At 43.4% G+C, this 23,782-nt stretch overlaps 1 protein-coding gene across 3 annotated transcripts in view; it reads left to right on the top strand.

Annotated features, from left to right (window-relative positions):
• The window catches only part of LOC108025836 (uncharacterized), a 33,243-nt gene extending 18,512 nt beyond the window's left edge, over positions 1–14,731 (top strand). For all 3 annotated transcript variants that reach the window (XM_044093006.2, XM_017096494.3, XM_044093005.2), the window contains exons 3-4: positions 9,642–11,593; positions 11,798–14,731. In XM_044093006.2, coding sequence (XP_043948941.1) covers positions 9,740–11,593; positions 11,798–13,831 — 3,888 coding nt within the window. In that variant the 5' untranslated portion in view covers positions 9,642–9,739 and the 3' untranslated portion in view covers positions 13,832–14,731. The remainder of the gene's footprint in view (positions 1–9,641; positions 11,594–11,797) is intronic.
• Positions 14,732–23,782: the final 9,051 nt, after the last annotated feature.

A 23,782-nucleotide genomic window follows, 5' to 3' on the forward strand; every position in this document is an offset into this window, starting at 1 on the left:
GGGTGACAGGGACGGTTCACCAAAGGGTTAATGCCGAATTTCAAAAGGCCTTAATGAAAAGTTCAGCTGATTTGACGTCCCACTCGAGAAATCGCTCGCTTGGCGCATTCAAGTCAAAGTCACCATTGCCGTGTCCGTCCGACCGGGGCTGTGACTGCGACCGAGAATGAGACTGAGACATATACCATATATACTATACTATACGCCATATAAACATATACGCGAAAAGCGGAGGAGCGGAGGAGAAACGACAAAAAGTCAACCTGGTCGAACGCCAAGTCGAATCCGCGGCACGACAACACGACATCGTTTTGTACGTCACTCAAAACGTTCGTGGGCTGTCAGGGAGACAGTTCAAAAATGAAATATGTATATACTCTCGTACACATTATAACAAATTCTAAAAGGAAAGACACAAGCATGCACTCGACGAGGAAAGTCTGCTAGTCAGACAGCCAGTCGAAGTCATTGATTGGGCATTGACGTTCACGGTGGAAACAACGGCCGTATCACACAATTTCTAGCCATTTTCTAGTTCTAGATTTGATAGGGCTCGATTTGGTTTTCTAGTATTATGTTGACCAAATGTTTACGAGCTACAAAAGGTTGTGGCGTTTGTTCAAAAAAAAATCCAAGCTTTTATAAGATTTTAGTATATCTGGTATTTTTTAAACCTTTGAGGAAAAGTAATTAAGCTCAAGCCGTAAATAACGTTTTGAAATACAAAAAGTTTTAGCCTAAAGATTTTTTAAGCAATAGACACTTTTTTAAAATGTCTGGTATTTTTTGGTATTTTACTGAAAGCTTTTATAAAATACCAGAATCTTTTTTCAATGGTAATCCAAGTTCATACGAGCTGAAAAAAGGAGTGTATACGTTTGGAAGAACGGATTAAGATGCTGAATAAAATTGCCAAATCTAAAAATCGATAAAGTTGAAAAGGGCGGGCCACATTTTTCTCTGTGTACACACATATGTGGAGTAGATCTGACCCGGCCGAATCGTAAACCAAGTTCGATGCCTACACCCCATGCCCAGTGGAATTCGAAATGGGGGTCCGGCTCTCAAGAGCCGGCGATGGTGACGTTGCCGTTCCTTGTGCTGAAATGCTGAAATGATGACACGATGACACGGACAGCGAAACGAACACGGACATGGTGGGGAGGATTCGGGGACAGACATACGGCCGGGCAGGGGGCTTGGTGTCCAGACGGAGACGCAGACCGATTCGGAATTGGAATCGAAAAATCCGAGTTGAAGTCGCAGGCGAAATGCAAGTGTCATTGTCGTCGTCGTACGTTTTGATTTTATTATTGATTCAATTACAATGTCAACGGGGCAGCAATAGTCGTGCTGGGCGGAAGGATCAGGACCGGGACATTTCGCTGGTCTGGTCAAGGATGGAGCCACCAAGAAGGGCAACGAAAGCCCCGGACACATGAAATATTCAGCTGAAATACCAGTTCATTAATCAATCAATACTTCAGCGGATCCCCGCGTGTTCCTTATAACTGAGGGATTGTAAATTGGCTTTAAAAACCAAAAAGACGGGAACTGGGAATGTAAAATGTTACTGATTGATATGGGGGGTTTGGAGGGGTAATTTATTTTTAAACCTGGATGATGCAATACTGCGCTGTTATCAGACCTCCACGTTACACATTTGATGCCTGTCGATCTGCCCGGTTGACATGCGCCGCTGTCACAGGCATAATACGTGTACGAAGCTGATAATTCCGCTAATGAGTTGCCCCAATGTTTGCACGCTTAAAACTGTTAACTGTCCAAGACCTGAACCCACACGATTGGTAAATAAAAAAAAATCTGGTTGGTATGCAGATTCATGAAATACTCTGTAAAATTGTAAAATTTGATATATCATCCAAATAAATTCACTTGTCTGTGGATATGTTAGAGAATCACATTTTTAGAAATCACTTTTTGCTTTTTCCAATTTTTAGGGTGTTTAAGTACCCCACACACCCATGGGCATCGGTTTCTCTTTACAAACACACAATGGCCCTAACTGACGATAACACCTAAATGGTACTGCTAATAAGCCGTTTAAATTTGACTTCTTCTTTTCATGTTGTCAGTGTTGTTGCTGCCCCGGTGCTAATGACAATAAAATGATTAGCTTGTTTAATTGGTTTTCATTTTTCGCTTTTGTGTCAAACACTCTACAGCAGCGATGACACATTTTGTAACTTTTCTGGATGGGTTGGATCTATTTTTTAATGGTATTTAAGATATTAACTCATAAAACATTCTGGTATTTATGCATTTAAATACCATATTTAAAATCTTTGGTATTCCAAAAATAAAGAGTATTTGTGGTGTTTTTTAGGTTCTTATTTAGTATTTTTTTTTAAATCTTTGGTACGTTGTTTCTATCACTCCAATCAAGGCTTATTCACCTTAAAGAATTGCTTCGTAGAACTTCTTTATTAAAAATAAACCGATATTTAATTTAAATTTAGAACAAGTTATAAAAGTGGCTACATTAGTCGACTCCACCATCGATGCGACGGTTTTGCTTGTGTGCCCCAGCACTTGGCACATTTTTCGTACCTTTTTAGAAAAGACTCGGATTAAATTTTATGGTCGTTTATTATATTTTGTCATTTGATTTAAATTAACACAATTTGAGAAATACAAATAACGTTGACTTCGGCATTGCGGCAATCCCGAATCGATCTTTTTGGGGGCTTAGAGACTGGGTTTTTGGCATCGATGTGTGAAATGTGTCGAATTGTTGATGTGTGCCCAAGTATTTGACATTTTGACGGACGGCTGTTGGCACAAATCATCAAAACTTGTTGTTAGATCGTGATCGGCCAGACGGACTACAGCTAACTAACTCGCTTTTCTTCGCCTTTCCCCATTTTTTTTTTCTTTTGCCTTAGATCCACCAGGGAACTATATACTCTTCCAGTCTTATAAATATATCTTTGAAAGCACTTCAGGAAGCTGGTTCACGGCCTCTGAAAGGCGTAAGTATTATAGATAGACGCGAGGTAACACATAGCTTCCATCGACTTCCTCATGCCGGTCACTTTTGGGCCATTACTTCGACAATGTCGTCTCGGCAAACTAATTTGTATATCTCCATCATCCACCATCTATCCATCGCCCCGGCAAGATGACTCCAGATTTTCTTTCGATACGGCCCAGGCACAATAGAGTCACAAAGCTATTAAAAACTGATATAAATCTCATTAAATGCGATGCTTGTAGCAGATGAACAAAGCCGCCGCCTTGGCTTTTCAGCCGAGTCGGTTTTTATCATCAATTTGTAGCCTTAGTTTTTCAGTCTGCCTGCCTTTCCTTTTCCTTCAATCAATCGTTGATTTTGCTCCCGGCCACAAACAAGAATGGCTTTTGTGCTTTACTCGAGATCACTTCGGTGGGCATTGGTTGGAGGCTCTGTTTTGGCCAAAAATGCCATGGCCAAGCCTATGGAGAAGCTGGCCTGAATGGCCTGTGCCAAGTTGGCTGCTCCGCAGCTTGGACATCATCTTGGTGACGCCCCAAAAACCGATAAGTAAATAAACACAAAAAAAAAAGCACGTCCCTTGGACGATCTTTTTGCACGATAAGAGAGCTGCATTGGTGGAAAAATGTTCAGCAAGAATAGTTGACTTACAATGGACTTGCCTGGGTACTCATTACGTTTCTTAAAAACGATAAAAGTCGCAGGGTAATTTATACATTTTTAGAATTGGTATTGTTTCACAGCTTACTTAAAAATACTTCCAGACTTTTTCAAACTAAATTCACTTAAATATCTTACAAAATTCATTCACAATGCAACAATCAAAGACCAACTTTACTATCCCTATATAGAACCCCAATGTTTGTCAACAATAGAAATGCTTTCATAAGCGACCCAGACTGCTCTGAAGTTCCCAAACCACCGATTCCTTCCACTCAAACGCTCCCATTTCATAAGATCGAGAAGATGCTGTACAGACGAGAAGAAGCCCATAGATCCAGTAGCCCCAACATCACACTTTCCGGCCGATGATGCTGATGCGGCTTCGTGTTTGCGCTTGAGGGCTAACCGACCTATCCACTTAAAACACAGTCTAAGCCCCGGATTACGAGCGTTCTGGCAGGCCGAGCCGGGTCGAGGAGCATCCAGAGCGGACCCCTGCCAGGCGGCCCGACCCAAACATCACGTCTGATCGCCTGCGACAGTCGGCCGAGGTCCCAAGTAGCGCCAGAGCGTACACAGAGAAAAAGAGGCTATCCTAAGTCAAAATATTTGAGATTAAATTTGAAATGTATAACAAGAAATTTAAAAAGAAAAGTATAGGGCCAGTAATTTGAAATCTAATTTGTTTTAACATTTATCTACTGAAGCAAGCTATATTTTTTTCTGTGTAAAATAAAAACATATTGTATGACTTTTTCTTAAACAAACTTTCTTTAAAAAAACAACAGTTTTTCTTGAAGTGTAACTCAAGTTTTTCACCTGCTTGTAAGCTACCTCTTTGACTCTATCGAAAATAGTTTGTTTATACTATAAATAATAAAAGGGGCTTACTTTAGAGGGTAGTATGGAAAAGTTACCTGTTTTACATATGTAGGTGGTATATAAACTTTATTGAAAACTATATTTTTACAGCTGCGTTCAAGTTAATAGCAGCAATAGCAATATTTCTAAAGATATTTCTATTTATTACAATATTGAAAGCTGTTTGCTGTTTTTAAAATTGTTTTTAAACATTGCTAACTTTTTTAGTTGACTTGGTAAGCCTTTAGTCTTATATCATGGGATTTCGACGGACATTGGGGGTATTCTACACTTTCCTAGAGTTAGGATCTGAAACTAAACTTATACCTAAGGTATAGTTTTTCAGAATTATTTTAAAAATATCAAGGATTTTCTGCATTAAGTAATTACAATTAAAATTAAAAATTTTTTTTTTAATTTTTATAGAAATTTGTTTTATTTTTAATTTGTATTAAGAAAGTATTTTCTCTGCGCTGAGGCTGCATTTGTCGCCCAATCTCAGTCCGAGTCCGAGTCCGAGTCCGAGTCCCATTTGCAGACCCTTTCCCTGATTTGGGTCCAATTCCGATTCCGATCCGGACTTCGATTCCAAAGCCATGTTCGTGTTCGTGTTCGAGTCCTGCCATTGAACACCGCTCGATGTTGGCGCTCTCTCCTCTGTGGTTTTGCCGCCGATCCCACAAGGGATTTGCATATTAACGAAAAAGCAAAGGAGCGAGCCCAGCGAGGTAGTGGGCTTTCTGTTGGAATCACTTTGTTAAGCCCTGTTCGGCGGCAGTCGGCGGGGCGATTCAGAGGCGTTCATAATCAGAACTGAAGTGGTGCCATGGCTCGGGACTACTGGAGACGTGGAAAAATAAAGGAAAAAAAATACCAAAGGGGGCTGACTTGGTTGGGCCGGCTTTAACATTTTAACATCGGCTTTGACAGAGAGGCAACTTGCCAAACATATCTCATGTGCGGCAAGCCGTGTTGACACTTTTAATGTGTTTCATAAATAAATTTTTACAAAATAGTCGAGGCTCGAGCACGGGGCAGTGGGGCTCTTTTATGGGATCTGCTGGGTTATTGTGTGTGAGGGATGTGAGAACGATCGGCTCGGATCGGCGGCTTTCTCGCGTTTAATGGTTGACATCTCACAAAAATGCTGTTGTTCGACTTTAACACGCATTTATGACCGCCGATACGGGCTGCTTTATGACTCTTGGAAATGCGTTAAGAAAATGCGCCTTATGACGGCTGCCGCCGATTCTATGCGATAAAGCCAATAATAATAATCATGATTGGTGTCTGGAATGCCATTTTTCTCCTCCTTTGTTCGGCCGGGAATTGGGGATACACAACTCACAGCTTAGCGGCAATTTTGTTATGAGACGAAAATGAGTTTCATGTGAAATACGAAATTAAAAGGAGTTCGTTCTCAGCCCGGACAGATTCTCGTCTGATTCGGATACAAATTGCCCGAGAGCCGATTGGGGCTCAGGATGAAATAAATGACCAGTGCTTTTTGGAGAACTGAGACATTGGTGAAGGATTCGTCTGAACCCGTCGTATGCGTACACATAAATCATGGAACATGCAAGGGTTTCCATAAAGTATGAATTAAAAGAGCCCTGACTATTTATCATTTCCAAGCTTTAAATGTAGTTTTCCAAAGTAAATGCCTTCAAAGAGAATGAGGGAATATGTGAAAATACTAGAACTACTTTTTTTTTTATATATATATTTTTATTATATTTTTTAATTTTTTGTTTTATTTTTTTTTTACAATTTTCTTTTAATAAGGTTGGTAGTTTATAACAGATATGCAGATATAAAATCCACTTAGTTATTTGCTTCTTTAGCTAAGTTCGAATAGTTCGAACATTGTTTCAAATAAATATATACCCCAATCGCCAAAGATTGTAAAGGTTCCAGCGGACATGGACTATGGAACCCTAATTATAGGCGGACAACAAAGCTCCAATAATACTCGCTGCAAACTGTCACTTTTATGCAATCAGTGCTCAAGAGCAGATGGGTTCAGATACACACACACACCATACGATGCCGGGGTGAAACTGGTTTGGTCAGAACACAGATATTCGAAACGTGTCATATCACAAATACACGGGGGGGAAGAAGTAGAAAAAAAAAATGTATAAAAATTAAATATCAGCCGAAAGCAATTAAAATCTGCCGTTGACGAGACTGTCGCGTCGTGCATCTCCGCTTCTAGACGACAGTTCCTTATTCAGATCTGAGCCCAACCGAGCCGGGCTCAGAACAGAACGTAATCTTAATAAATGTCATTACAGCAGCGGCCCCAACAGGTGGCAATTAAAAAACAATTTGTATACCATTTAAGTTACTCGCCAAGATGACATATATCATGCAAACTCACCCAATGCCAAATGGCACAGTCCAAAGGCTGGTGGAGAGAACAAAGATAATAATAATAGGAGCGAATCTTACCATAATTGCTATTTTTATACACACACAATCGGCTCAAGGAAGCTACTTTTGTGCATTAATCATTTAGGATGTTTTCATTTGGTCTTATAAACTTGATCTTAACTTTATTTGGATTTTTTTGTTGTATTCTACGTTTTAACGGTATATTTTTGTAGGCATTTTTCTTGGTATTTTAAGCAGAGAATTTTGTATTTCTAATTTTTAGCACTATTTCTGATTTTCTGATTTGAATAAATCTAAGATATATCGGCATAAGGAAGCTACTTCCGAACTTTAATCATTCTAATTCTTTCTTTTGGTCTTATTATCTTCTTTTTGGCTTTATTTGGTATTTTTTGTATTTTCCATTTTGACGGTATGTTTTTTTAGGATCTTTTCTTGGTATATTAAGCAGAGGATTATTTATTTCTCATATTTAGCACTATTTCTAGTTTCTATCTGGGATATATCAGCATAAGGAAGCTACTTTCGTACTTTAATCATTCTAATTCTTTCTTTTGATTCTTTTCTTTGTTTTTGGTATTTTTTGTATTTTACATTTTGACGGTATATTTTTTAGGAACTTTTTTTGTTATTTTAAAGAAAGGATCATTTATTGGCATCTTATAAACTTGGTATTTTCCTTAGTGGGAGTTCTATTTATTTCTAATTTCTAGCACTACTTCTAGTTTTTATGTTCTGAATTAATCTAGGATATACAAAGCCCAAGCTCAGGTTTTAATGCTTAGGTGGTAAACTAAAGTAAAGCAAGTTGAACGACACTCATCACCTGGGCTCGGGATCATCAAGAGGTCGCGCGTAATGATCGCGATCTCGCGGCCTCGATCTTCATCTTCGTCTCGATGGAAGTGGAGTTTGAGTTGAATATCACGATCCAGCGCCCTATCGATTTGCGTTCAATTTAGATTTCGATTTCGGAACTCGGATTTGGAATTGAATTTAGCTTTGAGTCCGATTCGGATCTAGTCGGGTCGGAACCGCTCGTATGGGATCGTATCGCATCGTATCGCAGAGCCAGGTCGCGCGATCTCGACTGGCTCTTGTGCGGCACAGAAGAATGTGACATGGGGACTTGAAGTGCCCGTAGACGACAGCGCGAAGAGCGTCTTCTGCACACACCATCACATCGTCATGTCACGCCGGGCTCTCCACGAAACGTGTGTGCCGGTATGTGTGTGTCTACAAGTGTCTCCTGGCCCCCGTCTCCTCGCCCCTCCCCCCTTCTGCTCGCCGACCCTGCTCCGAAGACGTGAAGTGACCACTCAGAATTTGTCACATCATTATTCTTATTTTTATTTTCAATAATCATCTGTACTCGTGGCTGCACGAGTGTATTTCGTATGGGGTTGGCTGCGGATGATGTGCGTCTGGGAGGTCCGAGGGCCACTTCGTTAGGCGGTTTCGGTGGAAACTCCTCGACGGTGTTTGAGATGGGAGAAGATATGTGGCCGAGACGCACTGCTCCCCAGGCCGCTTGAATGCCACACACACCCGGTCACCGGTCGACAAAGTCGAGCGAAATTAATTCAAATTATACCAGGTACTCGAGGAGTACAAATAAATGCGTAAGAAGGTTACAGTTTGGCACGATGCCATGGGAAAACTTTAGGGAAGAAAAGGAAAATAATAAGAATTTTAGATGCGCTACGTTCCTTGGATTTTATAAAATAGGTACAGGAACCTTTTACTTGCATCATCATTAAAGAATCACATTTTTGAGGTAGAAACAAACAAAAATAATATTCTATAATATATGCACTTATGTCTCCAATCTATTTGGATGATGGTAAAATATCGGTTGTTCGCCTAAAAAATTAAGAAACTTGTTTTCCACCCGAAAGTAAGCAGTACTTTGGGCAAAACAACAAAAGTAATGGTCCAAAAATAGAATGTCATGCCTTGTTGAACTCGTAATCAAATTTTCAATCGATTGGCATTCATACCTTAAAATTTAATTTTTGAAAAAATTTCGCAAAAAATGACGATGCTACCCCTTGCAAAAAAAATGAAAATTTGACAAAATTTTTAGTTTTTAGAATCAGCCGGGAAATAACTGCGATCAATTACCTACTTTGTTAGCTGTCCAAAACAGTGCGTCTTTTAGCCCTCGGACCATTTTTGACCAAGTTACAGCAAAAAAGGACCAAGAAAAAAATCGATTTTTCGCCAAAAAATGAGAAACTTATTTTCTGGCAAAATAAGAATAGTTTTTTGGTCGAAATAATAAAAGTAATGGAATGTCATACCTTGCCGAGCTCGTAACAAAATTTCCAATCAGTTGGTATTCACACTTTAAAAATTTAATTTTTGAAAAAATTTCGCAAAAAATGACGATGCTACCCCTTGCAATAAAATTGAAATTTTGAGAAAATTTTTAGTTTTTGGAATCAACTAGGAAATGGCGTCGATCAATTATCCAGCTTGTTAGCTGTCCAAAACAGTGTCTTGTGGGATTCGCACCATTTTTGACCAAGTTGCAGCAAAAAAGGTCTAAGCATCTCGCGCAGATGATAAAGGTCTTTGCAACACTAAAACGTTAATTTACTTTTTTAAAACTCAATCACTGGCCATATTGTTTACTAACCTTCTTATCTTGGTATAAGAACCACAAATACCTATAATTATCATTGCTAACTAATTTAAATATTTTATTTTCATTTCCTTGCAGCGAACCATTTGCACATCGCCTGGAACCTAAATGCCGCATCTAGTCTAATGTATCGTCAGAAGTCTACAGATTAACTGTTGTTCCTAAGCCGCCGCTTGATGAATATTGGCCACGAGAAGCATCCGCACTTTCATCCGCATCCGCAACCGCAACCGCATCCGCATCCTCAGCTGCAGTCGAGCAGTCGCTCATCCTCGGAAGCTCACCGTTTGGCCGCCGGTGGTTCGGTTAGTCCGTCATCGTCTTTGTTGTACCACCTGCCCGCCAGCGTCGCCGCCTCCTATCGCCACCCCCTGCAAGGTCATGAGCGACAGCAGCACCACCCAACCCACCACCACCATCACCAGCACCAGCACCAGCACCACCAGCAGCAGCAGCAGCAGCAGCAGCAGCAGCACCGTCATCAACTTCAGGCTGGGGAACTGCACCTGAGCCCCGAGTCCGCTTCGATGGTGATGACCCCCAGCCGCCGCAGTTCGCCGCCCCTGCCGCCGCTGCCCCTAACGACACACCATCCACATCCGCACGCCCATCCGCATCCACATCCGCACCTGCCGCTGGCGCTGCCGCTGCGCCACCCACTCACCCTGAATGCCAACGCCGGCGGCCAGCACTCGCCGTCCCGCTCGCAGTCCCAGTCGCCGGCACAATCGATGAGCGCCCACTTCTCCCAGCTGGCCCATGCCCAGCTGCACTTTCAGAACCAGTTGCAACAGAAGATATCGGCGGCGGCGGCAAGTAGGAATAGTAATAGCAGTAGTGGCGGAGGAGGAGGTGGCGGAGGAGGCGGTGGTTCCGGTTCTGGGACGAACTCAGAGAGTCCCATGAACCCGCTGAGTGATCTGCAGAATATGCAACCCTTTGACTTTCGCAAGATCAGCTCGGCGGCGGCCCTGGGCGCCTTCGGTGGTCCACTGCCCCTGCCGCCGAGTCCCACGGAGTTCGGCCACCATCATCACCACAGTCAGCAGCAGCAGCAGCAGCACCAGCACCACCTGCACCGGAGTAACCAGTTCTTCAATGCAATGGCCATGGCCTATCACCTGCCGCCGCCACCACCGCCGCCGCCGCCGGACTCCCGCTCTCCGCCGCCGGCGCAACAGTATCCGCATCAGGGAGGCTCTAGTTCGGGCTCGGGATCGGGTTCCGGCTCGGGATCTGGCTCCGGATCGGTGGAGGAGTCCGGGGGAAAGCAGCAGAGGGGCAGCGACAAGGGTTCCGCGTCGGGATCCTGCTCCAATTCGGGCGTTAGCTCGCAGAGGATGACCCGGCTGGCCCTGTCCTCCAATATGCGGGCCAGCAGGAAGGCCCACTCCCCAGGAGGAGGAGGAGGATCATCCGGCGGCGGGGGAGGCTCAAGCGGTGGCAAGCGGCAATGGGGCTCCATGCCCGCCAACCTGGGCACCCAGTTCATCAATCCCGTGACGGGCAAGAAGCGGGTGCAGTGCAATGTCTGCCTGAAGACCTTCTGCGACAAGGGCGCCCTCAAGATCCACTTCTCGGCGGTGCATCTGCGCGAGATGCACAAGTGCACGGTGGACGGGTGCAGCATGATGTTCAGCTCGAGGCGCTCGAGGAATCGCCACAGCGCCAACCCGAATCCGAAGCTCCATTCGCCGCATCTGCGCCGCAAGATCTCGCCGCACGATGGTCGCAGTGCGCAGCCGCATCCGCTCCTGCTGCAGGCGCCCAATGGTCTCATGGCGGGACTGGCGCCCTTCGGCAGCTTCCCGCTGCTGACGCCGCCGCCGGATCTGAGGCACCATGCGATGGGTGGCGGCGGAGCGGCTGGAGGTGCGGGATCGGGAGTCGGTGGAGCCCTGGAGATGAAGCATGGCCAGGACTACCTGCAGAGGTCCTACCTGGATGCCGGACGATTCGAGGGGCAGCGACGCAAGCTGACGCTGGAGAACGAGCACACGGAGGACGAGGACGACGACGAGATCCTCGAGGTGGGTTTTTCAAGCAAAATAACATATTCTATGGTCAAATCGTATTTTGATGGGGATAGTATAAGATATCAATATAATAATATTGTGGATAATACATTGTCAAACCAACAAGATCTTAATATTATAAATTTATATATTGTCTGTATAAAGTTAAATATATACCTTATGAATATTAAAAAACATATTTTTTATTGCTTTTTGCAGGTTGGCATCCACATGGCCGGCGACGACGACGACGACGAGGCTGACGGCGATGAGGACGAGGACGAGGACGATCCCGATGGCATCGTGGTGGTTGGCGACGAGCTGGACAGCATTCCGCTGGACCACGACAACGATAACGACCACGATAACGATCACGAGAACGAGCACGAGCACGAGAACGACGAGAGCGACGAGCGCTCCACGTCGGCGGTTTCCAGCCTGAGTCAAACCAAAGAGCAATCCCGATCCAGTCCGGGCAAGGTCGTTCAGTCCGGCCTCGAGGAGTGCCACACCTACGCCCACGCCCACTCGCACACCCACCCCCATGGGCACACCCATGTCCATGGCCACGCCCACGCCCATGCCCAAGCCCACGCCCATGTCCTCGCCCAAATGGCGGCCAACAAACGGAAGCGCAAGAGCCAAAACCCGGTGCGGTGTCCGGTGCAATCGGATGAGAACTCCGGCGAGAATTCGATCGACTACGATGTGGCCGCCGATTTGTCCATTAAGAAGGTGCGTCTGCCCGCGCAGCCGACGCCCGCATCCGCCAAAGAAACCGAGGTGGGCGAGTCCACCAAGTCGATACCATCACCACCGCTCACGCCCTACGGTGATCTCAGGCCGGTGGGTCTCTGCATCAAGACGGAGCAGGATCCGGAGCTGGATCAGGAGCAGGAACAGCAGCAGGAGCGAGAGCAGGAGCCACAAAGGGAAACGGAACTGAAGCGGGAAAGGGCGGAGGAGCCAGCTGGCAGGAAGGTGGATGATCCGCCGGTGGACACCACCCTCGACCTGTCGCGGGCAGCGGCGGCCATCAAGCTGGAGCCGCTTGAGGACATCAGCTACGAGGCGGACGAGAATCGCTATGTGCGCATCAAGCAGGAGCTGATGGGCGGCGGCGATGGCGATGGCGATGGGGACGGGGATGGGGATGGCGATGACGAGTCCTTGGCGGAGGAGTCCAGCGACAAGACTGCCAATCACAATAATAATAATAATAAAAGTAGTAGGAATAGTTTGCGGCGGGAGGAGAGCGGCAATGGCAATGGCCTGCAGCCGGAGGCGGAAGCGGAGACCGAACCGGAAGCGGAGGTGGAACCCGAACCCGAACCCGAGCCGGAAGTGGAGCCGGAAACGGAGGTGCCCGAGGTGCCCATCGACAAGGAGAACCCCCTCAAGTGCACCGCCTGCGGCGAGATATTCCAGAATCACTTTCATCTCAAAACGCACCACCAGAGCGTCCACCTCAAGCTGCACCACAAGTGCAACATCGACGGCTGCAATGCGGCCTTTCCCTCGAAACGGAGCCGCGATCGCCACAGTTCGAATCTCAATTTGCATCGCAAGCTGCTGTCGACCAGCGACGATGATCACGGCCTGCTCCATGCTCCGGTCGTCATGCCCACGGATCCGCTGCTCGAGCTGATGAGCCTCAATTTGAACAACAACAAGGCCGGGTTTCCCCACATCGTGGGCTCAGCCGGCGGCGTGAATCCCGCGGCGGTGGGCAGCATCCAGGCGGAGATCCTGGCGCGCATTTGTGCCGGCGCCCATGCCCATGGACTGAATGTGCCGCTCTGCTTCGAGGCACTGCAGCATCGCTTCGCCTATCCGCTGGTCAGCGGCGATGGATCTGCACCGGCGCCCGCACCACCACCACCCAATCCCCGCCTGCTGCTGGGCCATGGGGGCGCCATGTTTGCCGGCCTGCCAAGGATGCCGCGGTTCCCCCAGCTGACGCCCCATATGCTGGCCGCCGCCGCCGGAGCCGGTGCTGGTGGTGGGGCAGGCGGGAATCCAGCCGTTGGCCTGGGCGGACTCAGTCCCTTCTGCCGACGCACTTCCTCCGACTCCAACTCACAGCACTCGATCACGCCGCCGCCGGCGCTGCCGCCGTCGCTGGCGAAGAGATCCCAGTCGCGATCGCAGTCCAGGTCACCGGATCACTGCGCTCGCGGCGATGGCCATCCCGTCGAGGTGGCCGGCGCCGAGGAGGCGGGCCAGCGGCAGAGTCCCGATCGCATATCATGACCATGTACCTCGTACTATGCCAAGGCTTTGGCATTCTATCACTAAGAGCCGGGGGGCCCCATGCTCAGATATGCGCAGATACGGATGGGATATATGTGTATCTATATCTATGCCTAAATCTATCGAATATATCTATATACCAGATGCATACGCATTGCTCATGCTCACACCGAAGATCGGAGATCGCAGGATCGAGGATCGTCTGCCGCTCATAATACGAAGAAATACTGTCACCTAGGCTAATGCTAAAATAATAAATATTTAGATGGATCAACTAGCATTTTTTTTTTTCTATACATAAATATACACACAATATATATATATATACATTTATATATATATATATATATATATATATATTTAATGAGTCCCTTTTTTTTTAATTGTACTTATGAAAAAACTGATGTTTTGTGTACAAGCGTCGTGTTGTAGAGAATTTATAAATGGCAAAGAAATAACAAGTACTAAATAAATAAATAACGATACATATTGTTAGTGATACTCGATTATGTAAGTTAAATAAATAGCCACTAAGCAGCGTGAGTAACGTTTTTTTTTTTTTATTGTAACTGAAATATTAAGTGTGTTGTATATGATATGACGATGGCAATGGGAATGCAATTAGAATGAGTCAACGACGACGAAACGCTTTATATGAGGAAGCGAACCAGATTTGATTACGGATTGCCGTTCGCCGAGCCTAGGTAGGGTCACTCATCGAAAGTCCTCATGATCCAAAATCGATAAAACGAAAATACGTTCTGTTGTTTTTTTATTACAAACAAATCCTAAAGTAATTATGTAGTCGGTTAGTTAGTTCTGAAACAGTAACCAGACAAATACCTTCAACTCATATTTAAGCTATATATGTTTGCAATAAAATATCTGAAAATTCTTAAAGCTCTGTTTGTTTGCCTGGGAAGTGGGAGATTTTTCAGGACATAATATGGTGGGATTATATGCTAACTTTCCTTGGAAGATTGTTCTGGGGCACAGATGGTGGGGTGAAAAGGTTTAATTGGAGCTCCTCCACCTCGAAATCAAGGATTCGCATACAGACGCACTCAATTTCTGTCTGTCATCTGGTGACATTGTCACCCATGACAATACAGAATATATCTTTTTTCGACGAACCTATGATCAGGGCGGTCTAGAACTTGGTTTCTGGCAGATAAAATGTATTTAACATATTTTTTATATGTTAATGTGATTCACATTTACTTGTAATTTGATATTTCGATAAGAAATAATTGTAATATATTTATCCATTTAAATTTATCCATTTAAATATATTACTATCGAATAAATCCAATTATTTCTTATGGAAATATCAAATTATAATGATTTTTTTTTAAGTACTATATTTAAATAAATTAATATGAAAATATATATTATAAAAAATTAATACATTAATTAAGTACAATGGGAAACATTTTAATGAAATTAAAGTTGTAAAATAAAATATTCAATAAAGATCTTAGGAGTTTGTTAACTTTCTCTAAATCATCTCAAAAATATATACTATATATAATATATATATTTTTTAAAGCAAGTACGTATAACATAGCAATATTGTAAATTGGGTAAAGACAAATCCGATGAACTTGAAGGCTTTAAAGGATAGCTTTTTGCGAAAGAGAAATTGCAAATTGTTGATAACAATTAGGATTGCAGATAGCTAGAATGCATGAAGGTGGAAGTTGTTTTCTCTGTTTTTTGCACCCCGAAAGGGTTGATTTTCCAGCAAGCCGTTTAATTTTAGATCGATTAGGGGAAGCTCGTAAATTTTGCTGCCCCGACTGCGAGGGCGTTAGTGTCCAAATAAATGAATGCACTGCGCCAGCAGATACTGCACATGCAGGCCGGGTTCCGTAGGGTGTGTGCTATCTTATGTGTCCGGGCCACATGTATATAGGATGTGTAGCTGCACTACTAGCCACCATGTAAATGGGTGCCATCCATGTATCCATGTATCCATGTGTGGTTGGCCATGTCGCACCCGGCCAACCCCAGTATAACGTATCTGCCGGCAATGGTAGCAACACCATCGTCATCGCCATCGGCACAGCCATATAGCCATATAGTAGTCATATGGCCCTTTGGCCACATAGATGGTGGCCCTATCCAATGACCTCCCCTTCGTTCGGTGTCTAGAAAATAGCAGAGCCCAGCCGAACCGAGCCTCCGGTGTGGTGCAATTTATTTAAAGTAACATTTTAGTGTTTCCTTCCGCTGAAATCCGCTCTCTTCCTTCCTGTTTGGCAGGACTCGACTCGTACACGTCCCTGGACTCCAACTCCAACTCGAACTCGGACTCGGACTTGGTTTGGGTCCCTGTGTCTGTGCCACTGACTGTATGCCACCTCTGTTTCCAACTCCATCGCCCAGTTCCTGGCTCCTGGCTCCTGGCTGGTGGCGCCCCGGTCTCGAGTTCAACGGGGGAAAACAACAGATTGTGGGTAAATAAAATTGCCACAATGTTATCGTTGAGCCCGAAGCAAACACGCAGAAAACAACAGCCCACAGACATGGGGCACGGCAATGTGTTTCCTTAAATGCTCCCCAGTCCTTTCGAACCTTACCCATACGCATGATTCTTGAGAATATTATGTTCTTGAATTGTATGTATTTTAGGCAACATATCATTTACCAAAGATATCAATTACAAAAGATAGCTGCTCTCTATAAAATGTCAACAAAATGAATATCCCTCTATAATAACTGCGTCTTAAAAGACGAACTTTACCCAAGCCCTTTCCATAAGGACCATTTTTAAGAACATTATGTTCTCGAATTCTAGGCAACATTTAATAAAGATCGCTACCTTTCAAAAATAATTTAGCTGGGTTTTAAAAATATAACATTCCTCTATGGTTACTAACTCAAAAAACAGATTAGACAAAATTAAAAAATTAAATATATTTTTGAAAAATAAAAGCTATTATAGGTTTTAAAAAAGGTTTGCTGAAAAATGTACCTTTAATTTTACAATATTTGAGGAATACCATCAATGTGCTTCTATATATAGTATTTAAGTAGATTATCAAGACCATATGGTTCTTCCGCTTTAATATAATATTTAACCATTTTATTATATCATCATTATTGAATTAGAGGATGAATTAGATATACTTAATGGACAAGATGTAGTGTGTATTATTTTTATGTATATTATTATTCCATCTAAAAAATAAGTACATTGTTCCGAACATTGTAATACGCAAGTAAGCTATATTAACTATAAAAATATAAATATAGCTATATTTTTAAAACCTTCTAAGTTACCGAAACAGATCTTCAATAAAATTCCACTTGAAATAAAATTCCTCAAAGGTCGTTCGCCCAACTACTGAACTCCCAGGTAATGAATAAGTATTCTCTTTTTTTTTTTGATTGATCGCGGGAGTTAGTGTAGCCTTGGTCATAAGATTCGCCTCCCCCAGATGCCGATTTGATGTTCTTTCTTTACTTTTTTTCGCGGTGCCCGGCCGGCCTCAGTGCTTTTTTAAGTGCACCTGTCGTGGAGTGAACGTTAACCCGGCTCTAATTCACATTCAAAGACCCCGAACCCATACCAGTCCAGGGTTCTCGTAAACGAGCAGTGTCATCATCGGCATCATCGGCATCATGGGCATCATGGGCATCATGGGCATCTTGTGGCCGGCTGCCACGACTCCCAATCGTAATTTAATGCTGGCGGTCAATAGCATTACGGCTGCAGCTCCAACTACACTACTACAACTACTACTAAAACTACTGCAGCAACAAATGGCTTATGGAAAAAAATCACAAAAAAGCTAATCTGATAATACAGAATTGAAAGGGGCGGTCACGGCACGAATTTTGCTACACGCTCTCGATACGATGGCAGTTCTCCACCGCCCCAACATCCAGCATCCAACATCCAGCATCCAGCATCCCGAGATCCCGGCCGCCGAACCTGCAGCTGAACTGAGGTCCAGCGATTGACGTTGGCAGCATCGTCACCGAGCTTCTTCCCCCATATTGGTGCAGTTGGTGTGGCATCGCATGGTCCGGCATAGTGGAGTGCACCGCATGCGGCTGGAACAGAAGGGATCGATGGTCAGACGGCGAAATTGCCTTTGGCCGGGGCTAAAGTTGCAGCTCAGCAGCTCCACGAATGCAGTGTACCTGTGTGATAGAAGGTTGGCTCAGAAGCAAAAAAAAAAAACCGAAAAAAAATAATAATAATAAAAAATACGAAAAAAAGAAGCAAACTGCAACGGCAGCAGCAGCAGCAGCAACAACACCAAAAGTCCTTATAATCTTCTGCGAGATTGATGGCATGGGACCAGATGTCAATAATTCAGAACAATGGCGGTAGTTGGCTGTACCCACTGGAATAGTTGGGGTCCATCTCGGGCGAGGATCGAGTGGGATATAGGGAAGGGGGAATGGGACATGAAATATATGATGGTTTGGGAGAGTTAGGATAGCCAGGAACCAAGGCTGGTTGGGAACTATAGTCGAAATCAAATTAACAATACAGTAGGATCTATCTTAGTTGGATAAAAGAAATAACAAAATATGTATCTTGTGTTTGAAGATATAGGATAATTAAGAACTATTCAGTTATGCTAATTGCAAATTGAGTGAGATAAAGAAAAAAACTCAAGCTCTGTCTTAGTAAAATAGAAGAAAAAATATATATATTTCAGTTTTGGGAAGTTAGGATAGTTGGGAACTAGTAAGTACATTCCAAAGAGTAGTCGACTTTAATTGTTTATATAAGTTAGATATAAGAAAAAAACAAAAATCTATCTTAGTTAGATAGAAGAAAAAAAGAAAAGATCTATCTTCGTATTAGAGAGTTAGGATAGTTAGGAACTATTCAGTACTTTCCAAATCATATTCAAAGACAATTATATAATTAAGTTTGATTTAATAAAGAAATAACACAAAATCTATCTTAGTTAGATAAAGGAAAGAAAATGTGTCCTAGTTTTGGAGAGTTAGGATAGTTAGGAACTATTCAGTACTATCAAAAAAAAAAAACACAAAATCCATCTTAGTTAGATATAAGAAAAAAATATCCATCTTATTTGTGGAGAGTTAGCTTGTTAGGAGCCAAGGCTAGTTAGAAAATATTTATTATTTATATTTATATTATTTTAATATTTACTTAATTCAATATCCAAGAAACAATATACATGGTGACATACAAAGAAAAAAGAAAAGACCATTAAATCGATCTATTTTTTGCACAGTTGGGATAGTTAGGAACTTGTGAGTGCTTTCCAAGGCCTTCAAAATTATATCATCTGCAAGAAGCATTACAGATAGCTTAATAATCCCCTAAATTGATATCCAATTTCCTATATCTTGACCCGATAAAGGAAGCTGAAGCGAACTTTACCTCCCCCCCTGTGCGCCTTTTCCGAAACGAAACTAGCAGAGGAGCAAGAAAGGGATTAAAAAATCTGCTCGGCTCAATTATAAAAATTCATCCCAATCTCAATTCCCGCGAATCGTCGACGTCGTCGTCGTCGTCGTCGTCTTCATCGCCGTCCTGGCCCCAAGATCGTATTATTGCCGCTCTGGCCTCACATCTTGTGATCCCGATTCACTCTGCGTTTTGCTGTGGTCATTCGTCATTTAAAGTTCGCTCAGTCACACACACAGAGCGTCCGGTTTCCCAATCTTCGGGGACCCAAGAAGGCCATAATCTGCAGACTTCCCGAGTCCCAATCCCAATCCCAATCCCCAATCCCCAATCCCAGAGACGCGGCGACGCAGAGTGCCAGGTTGCCAGGCGTCCAGTCGTCCAGTCGTCCAGTCGTCCAGGTCCAGGTCCCCCAGTCATTGACACTGATATGTGTGGCTTTTGAAATGACAATCAGCAATTTGCTATTCGGAACCGTTTAAAGTAATTTATTTTTCCCCTTGCCCCGCCCCCAGGATGAGATTCACGCGGCGCGAAGATGGCTGTATATCACAAATGTGCGAGTCTCTTTGATCCGTATCTGAATCTGCCTCTCAGGACCCTGGCGGCCCTGTTCAGTTACATTGTATGGACAGTCTGGGCAATTGACAAAGGATTTTGCTGTTCACAAGAGCACAAATCTTTTTATTTAATTAATGACCTCACTATATTGGATGTCTCGCAAATCAATCGCCAAGGCTCAAGGGCAGTCCTTTGCACTTAAAAAAAATGAGGGAATTTGGGGAATATTGCAACGATAAAGTTTCTATTTTATTTTTGATATAGCAATTAATTTATAAAATATTTTAAAATACATTTAGGAAATGAGGGAATTTGGGGAATATTGCAACGATAAAGTTTCTATTTTATTTTTGATATAGCAATTAATTTAAAAAATATTTTAAAATACATTTAGGATTTTTCTTTGTAATTAACTACTAGCAATATTTCTACCTAAGTGTAGAGCCAAAGGATTGCAGAAACATTTCGTTATGGTAAATTGACTTCGTGAATATTTAATGCTATGAAAAAAGACGAAATAGTGTAGTCCCAGCACCCACATCTTCGACTTCCGTCTGGACACCCAAAGGTCTCCCATTGACCAGTGATTGAGCGCCAGGAGTGGCCCACCATATGTCAACCCCTTTTCGGGTTGTCCACTGTCCCGTTGCCGGATGTCCGTCCAAGGATCCCTTGTCTTGGGCTCATCTCATAAATAATGCAGTCAATTAGGCCAAGCGAGTGCCTTACACACCGCCCTGCCAAAGAGGTCGGCAGGGGTTAGATAAGGAGCTGACTTAATAGTGGACCTGTCGTTAATAAAGGCACTAGTTCGATAAATGCATAAGTAGCTTTTTACTAAGCACAAGAAAGGAAACTAGCTACAATTGTACCCTTTGCTATTCAATTGTTTAAAGTGTTTTTTATGCCTTGGTGACCCCAACCTATGTATATTTCTGAAGCCCATAACTTGACCTATGGGACCATGACCAATTTTAAGTTCCCATACTTTTATAAGTTTGTGGTGCACTTCTTTGACTATTTTCATTTAAATATGTTTGTTTTTTTAGTTATGACTTGTAAAAAGGTGACCCAATCCTTGTCTTATCTTACTTTAAATAAGTTTTTTTGGGAACTTTGAAAATTTCTCGAAATCGTTGAAAGGTGACCCAAAAGTATACTATAGTTTTAGAGCCCATAACGTGACCAATCAGTTCTAAATTTTTAATAACATTATCTTCAGATTTAATAGAAATTCATTACACAACTAATTGAATGAGTGTACATTTAAATTTAAATAAAAGCCTATAGCAAGATATATTCCAAAAAGTTAAACTATATAATATTACTCATCCGCCATGTCGGCGGAAGTGAAGGAAAAACTCAATTTATCCAATCAACTCAAAAAGAAGCCTATTTATAGATCTACTGAAAAGATCTTTTTAAAGACAATTTCGATAAATATATACAAGATATTATGAAACCCTCGAGACCATCGGCCTTACTGTTGTCTTTCTCTTAAGCTCCAGCGCTGCCCTTGCTTGTGGAAAGATGTCTTGCATTGACTAGCCGCTCGTCTCGAATTGCGTGTAAGGGGCACATTTCGCCGGCATGCGTGAATAAATTAAGGCTTCTAAAGGGATTGTCACCCATGCCAGTAAAACAAAAATCCGTTGTCATATATATCACTCGACCAGGGGGCGGACTTCGGCTTTTCGTGGCTGGCCAGTGGCCAGTGGCCACAGGAAGAGAATCTTCGGGGGCTTCGACCGGGACAATGGGCACTGCGAAATGCAAACTGGACACCGAGCATCGGACGTGGGTCGCAGCAGTGAGCTCACTGCCAGACGTAAGCGGCCCATAAAATATGACAAACATAACTGGCTAGCAGCAGAGACAGATACAACGGCGGTAACAACAACAGCTGCGGACCTGTCGGCATTGATACAAAGGGCAAAAAGACGGTGTGTGGACACCCGCTTCTTGGCTGTCAATCGTCTAAAATCGTTACGGCCACTTGACGGCAGGAATGAAATGCGGCCCACAAAGCCCAACAACAGCCCCCAAACAGTTCGAGTCTTAAATTATTAACGATGGAAATGTTGTGACCGGCTAACTCGGCGATACTTAATGGGCTATGTAAAGCGGACTTTACACCCCTGTACACTCCATCCATCCAGCCGTACGCATATATGTATATCTAGTGACATACCAACTGGGGAATCCGGCTCGAAGGCTCAAATGGCCGTGGCGAATAAAGATTTCGATCGCGATCACGATTGCGAACGCGATGCGAATGTAATGTCACATCCACATGCCATAAACGTTGTGATCAGTGTAATCATAATTTATAATTGACTTGCTCGAAAATAAATGGCACCGAGCAGCACCGGCCGACCACGATCATTGGCATCCTGTCGTCACATTCATTTAAATGGTATAAGAGCGAGTCAAATGACCCGGGTCCTTCGGCGTGCGTCGCCACAAGCGGGTTCCGCCTGGTCGCCTAGCTGAATGAGCTTCGATTGGTTTAATTGTGTTAAATCTCTAGAGGTTTCAGATACCTTCGCCAAACACTGTCTAAAAGTATGCTATGATATGGTTTGAAAGCGGAAACCAAAGCATAGCTAGGAGATTTCAAAGAAGTATGCTATGTATAGTATAGAGCGAAAGTTTAGATAATTTACGATCTTTAATTTTATATAATTGGTCAATATCATAGAGATTCAAGCATATGGTGGAAAATCTGTAGAGTTTTCAAGTCCATTCTGTAATCACTGTATAAAAGTATGCAACTATATGAGTCAACGGTTAAGAAACTGTATAATGCATACTTTGAGTAAGCTATGTAAAAATCTAAATAAATATTTCTTTTTTTGTATCCCCAATATTTAAACCCAAAATTAAGCAAATTAAAAACTTTGTTCATACCATATTAAAATAAGTAAAAGAGACAACAGTTAACCTGTCCTATGGTGGGGTATGCAGAGGTTACAAAACTCTTTTGTAATAACTGTCTAAAAGCATGCAATGATATAATTTGAGACTGAAAGCTGTTATGATAAAAATGAAAGCATACTTTTAGCACAATTTTTAAGAGATTTCAGAGCTCGAGAGATTTGTATTTTCTCCCATATTATTGAAATAATTATGAGGCCAAAGTTATCCCATCCTGCGGTAGGGGATCGATTTTACACCTTGGCAGGAAGGGCCGCGGAAAAAGGCCTGAATTGGATTCTCGGGCGCCAATGTTTGCACCGCGGGGTGCAACTGGAAGCAATGATGCAGATTTGGCAGGCAAACCGAGCCGAGGGAAACCAAACCATTTACCGTCGGTGCGGGCACACTGAGGTGCTTTTATTGTGCTGCCTGTGAAATGAGAAATAAAACAATGTCATCGCTGGATCCTCGACTTTGTTTTTGGGTTTTTGGGTCTGGTCAAGCCATCCGATGCGATGCGATGCGATCCTCGAGGTGCTGATGTGCTGGGTATATGCAATTTATTTTATATTTCGGCTGGCACAGGAAGGAAGTCGTGAATCTATTGGCGAGGCAGGATGGCTGCAGCAATCTAAACCCTTTTTTGGGTTCTGGTTTTTTGCCTGGCTTTTAGTTGCCGAAACATTTGAAAAGTAATCGTTCAACGAAGCGATTGACAAGGTAATCTACCCCGTAACATGTGTTCACAATATCAAGGCCGTGCCACGCCACATCCACCCCATGCCCAAGTTATCTTCACATCCTCTGGCTGGAAATGGGTAGTGAACAAAGGTTGTGGCAAAGTTTTGCCCAAAGACGCACCTCGACCGCCTCTCGACCGCCTCTCTCCCCAAAGGTCAAGCTTAAAAAGGCGAACAAAAAAAAATGAAATAAAAATGAAAATCCCCAACAACGTGACGTGCAAAAGTTTTGGCCGCTGATAAGATTTTTGGGCAGCATTGAAAAGGGTTTAGGCTTTCCTCCTCGTGGGGTTTTTGGGCCACTTTTTCTCGCTTCATCACTTATGC

Source organism: Drosophila biarmipes, chromosome X (assembly GCF_025231255.1).
Source record: "Drosophila biarmipes strain raj3 chromosome X, RU_DBia_V1.1, whole genome shotgun sequence".
In the NCBI taxonomy this organism is placed as follows: domain Eukaryota; kingdom Metazoa; phylum Arthropoda; class Insecta; order Diptera; family Drosophilidae; genus Drosophila; species Drosophila biarmipes.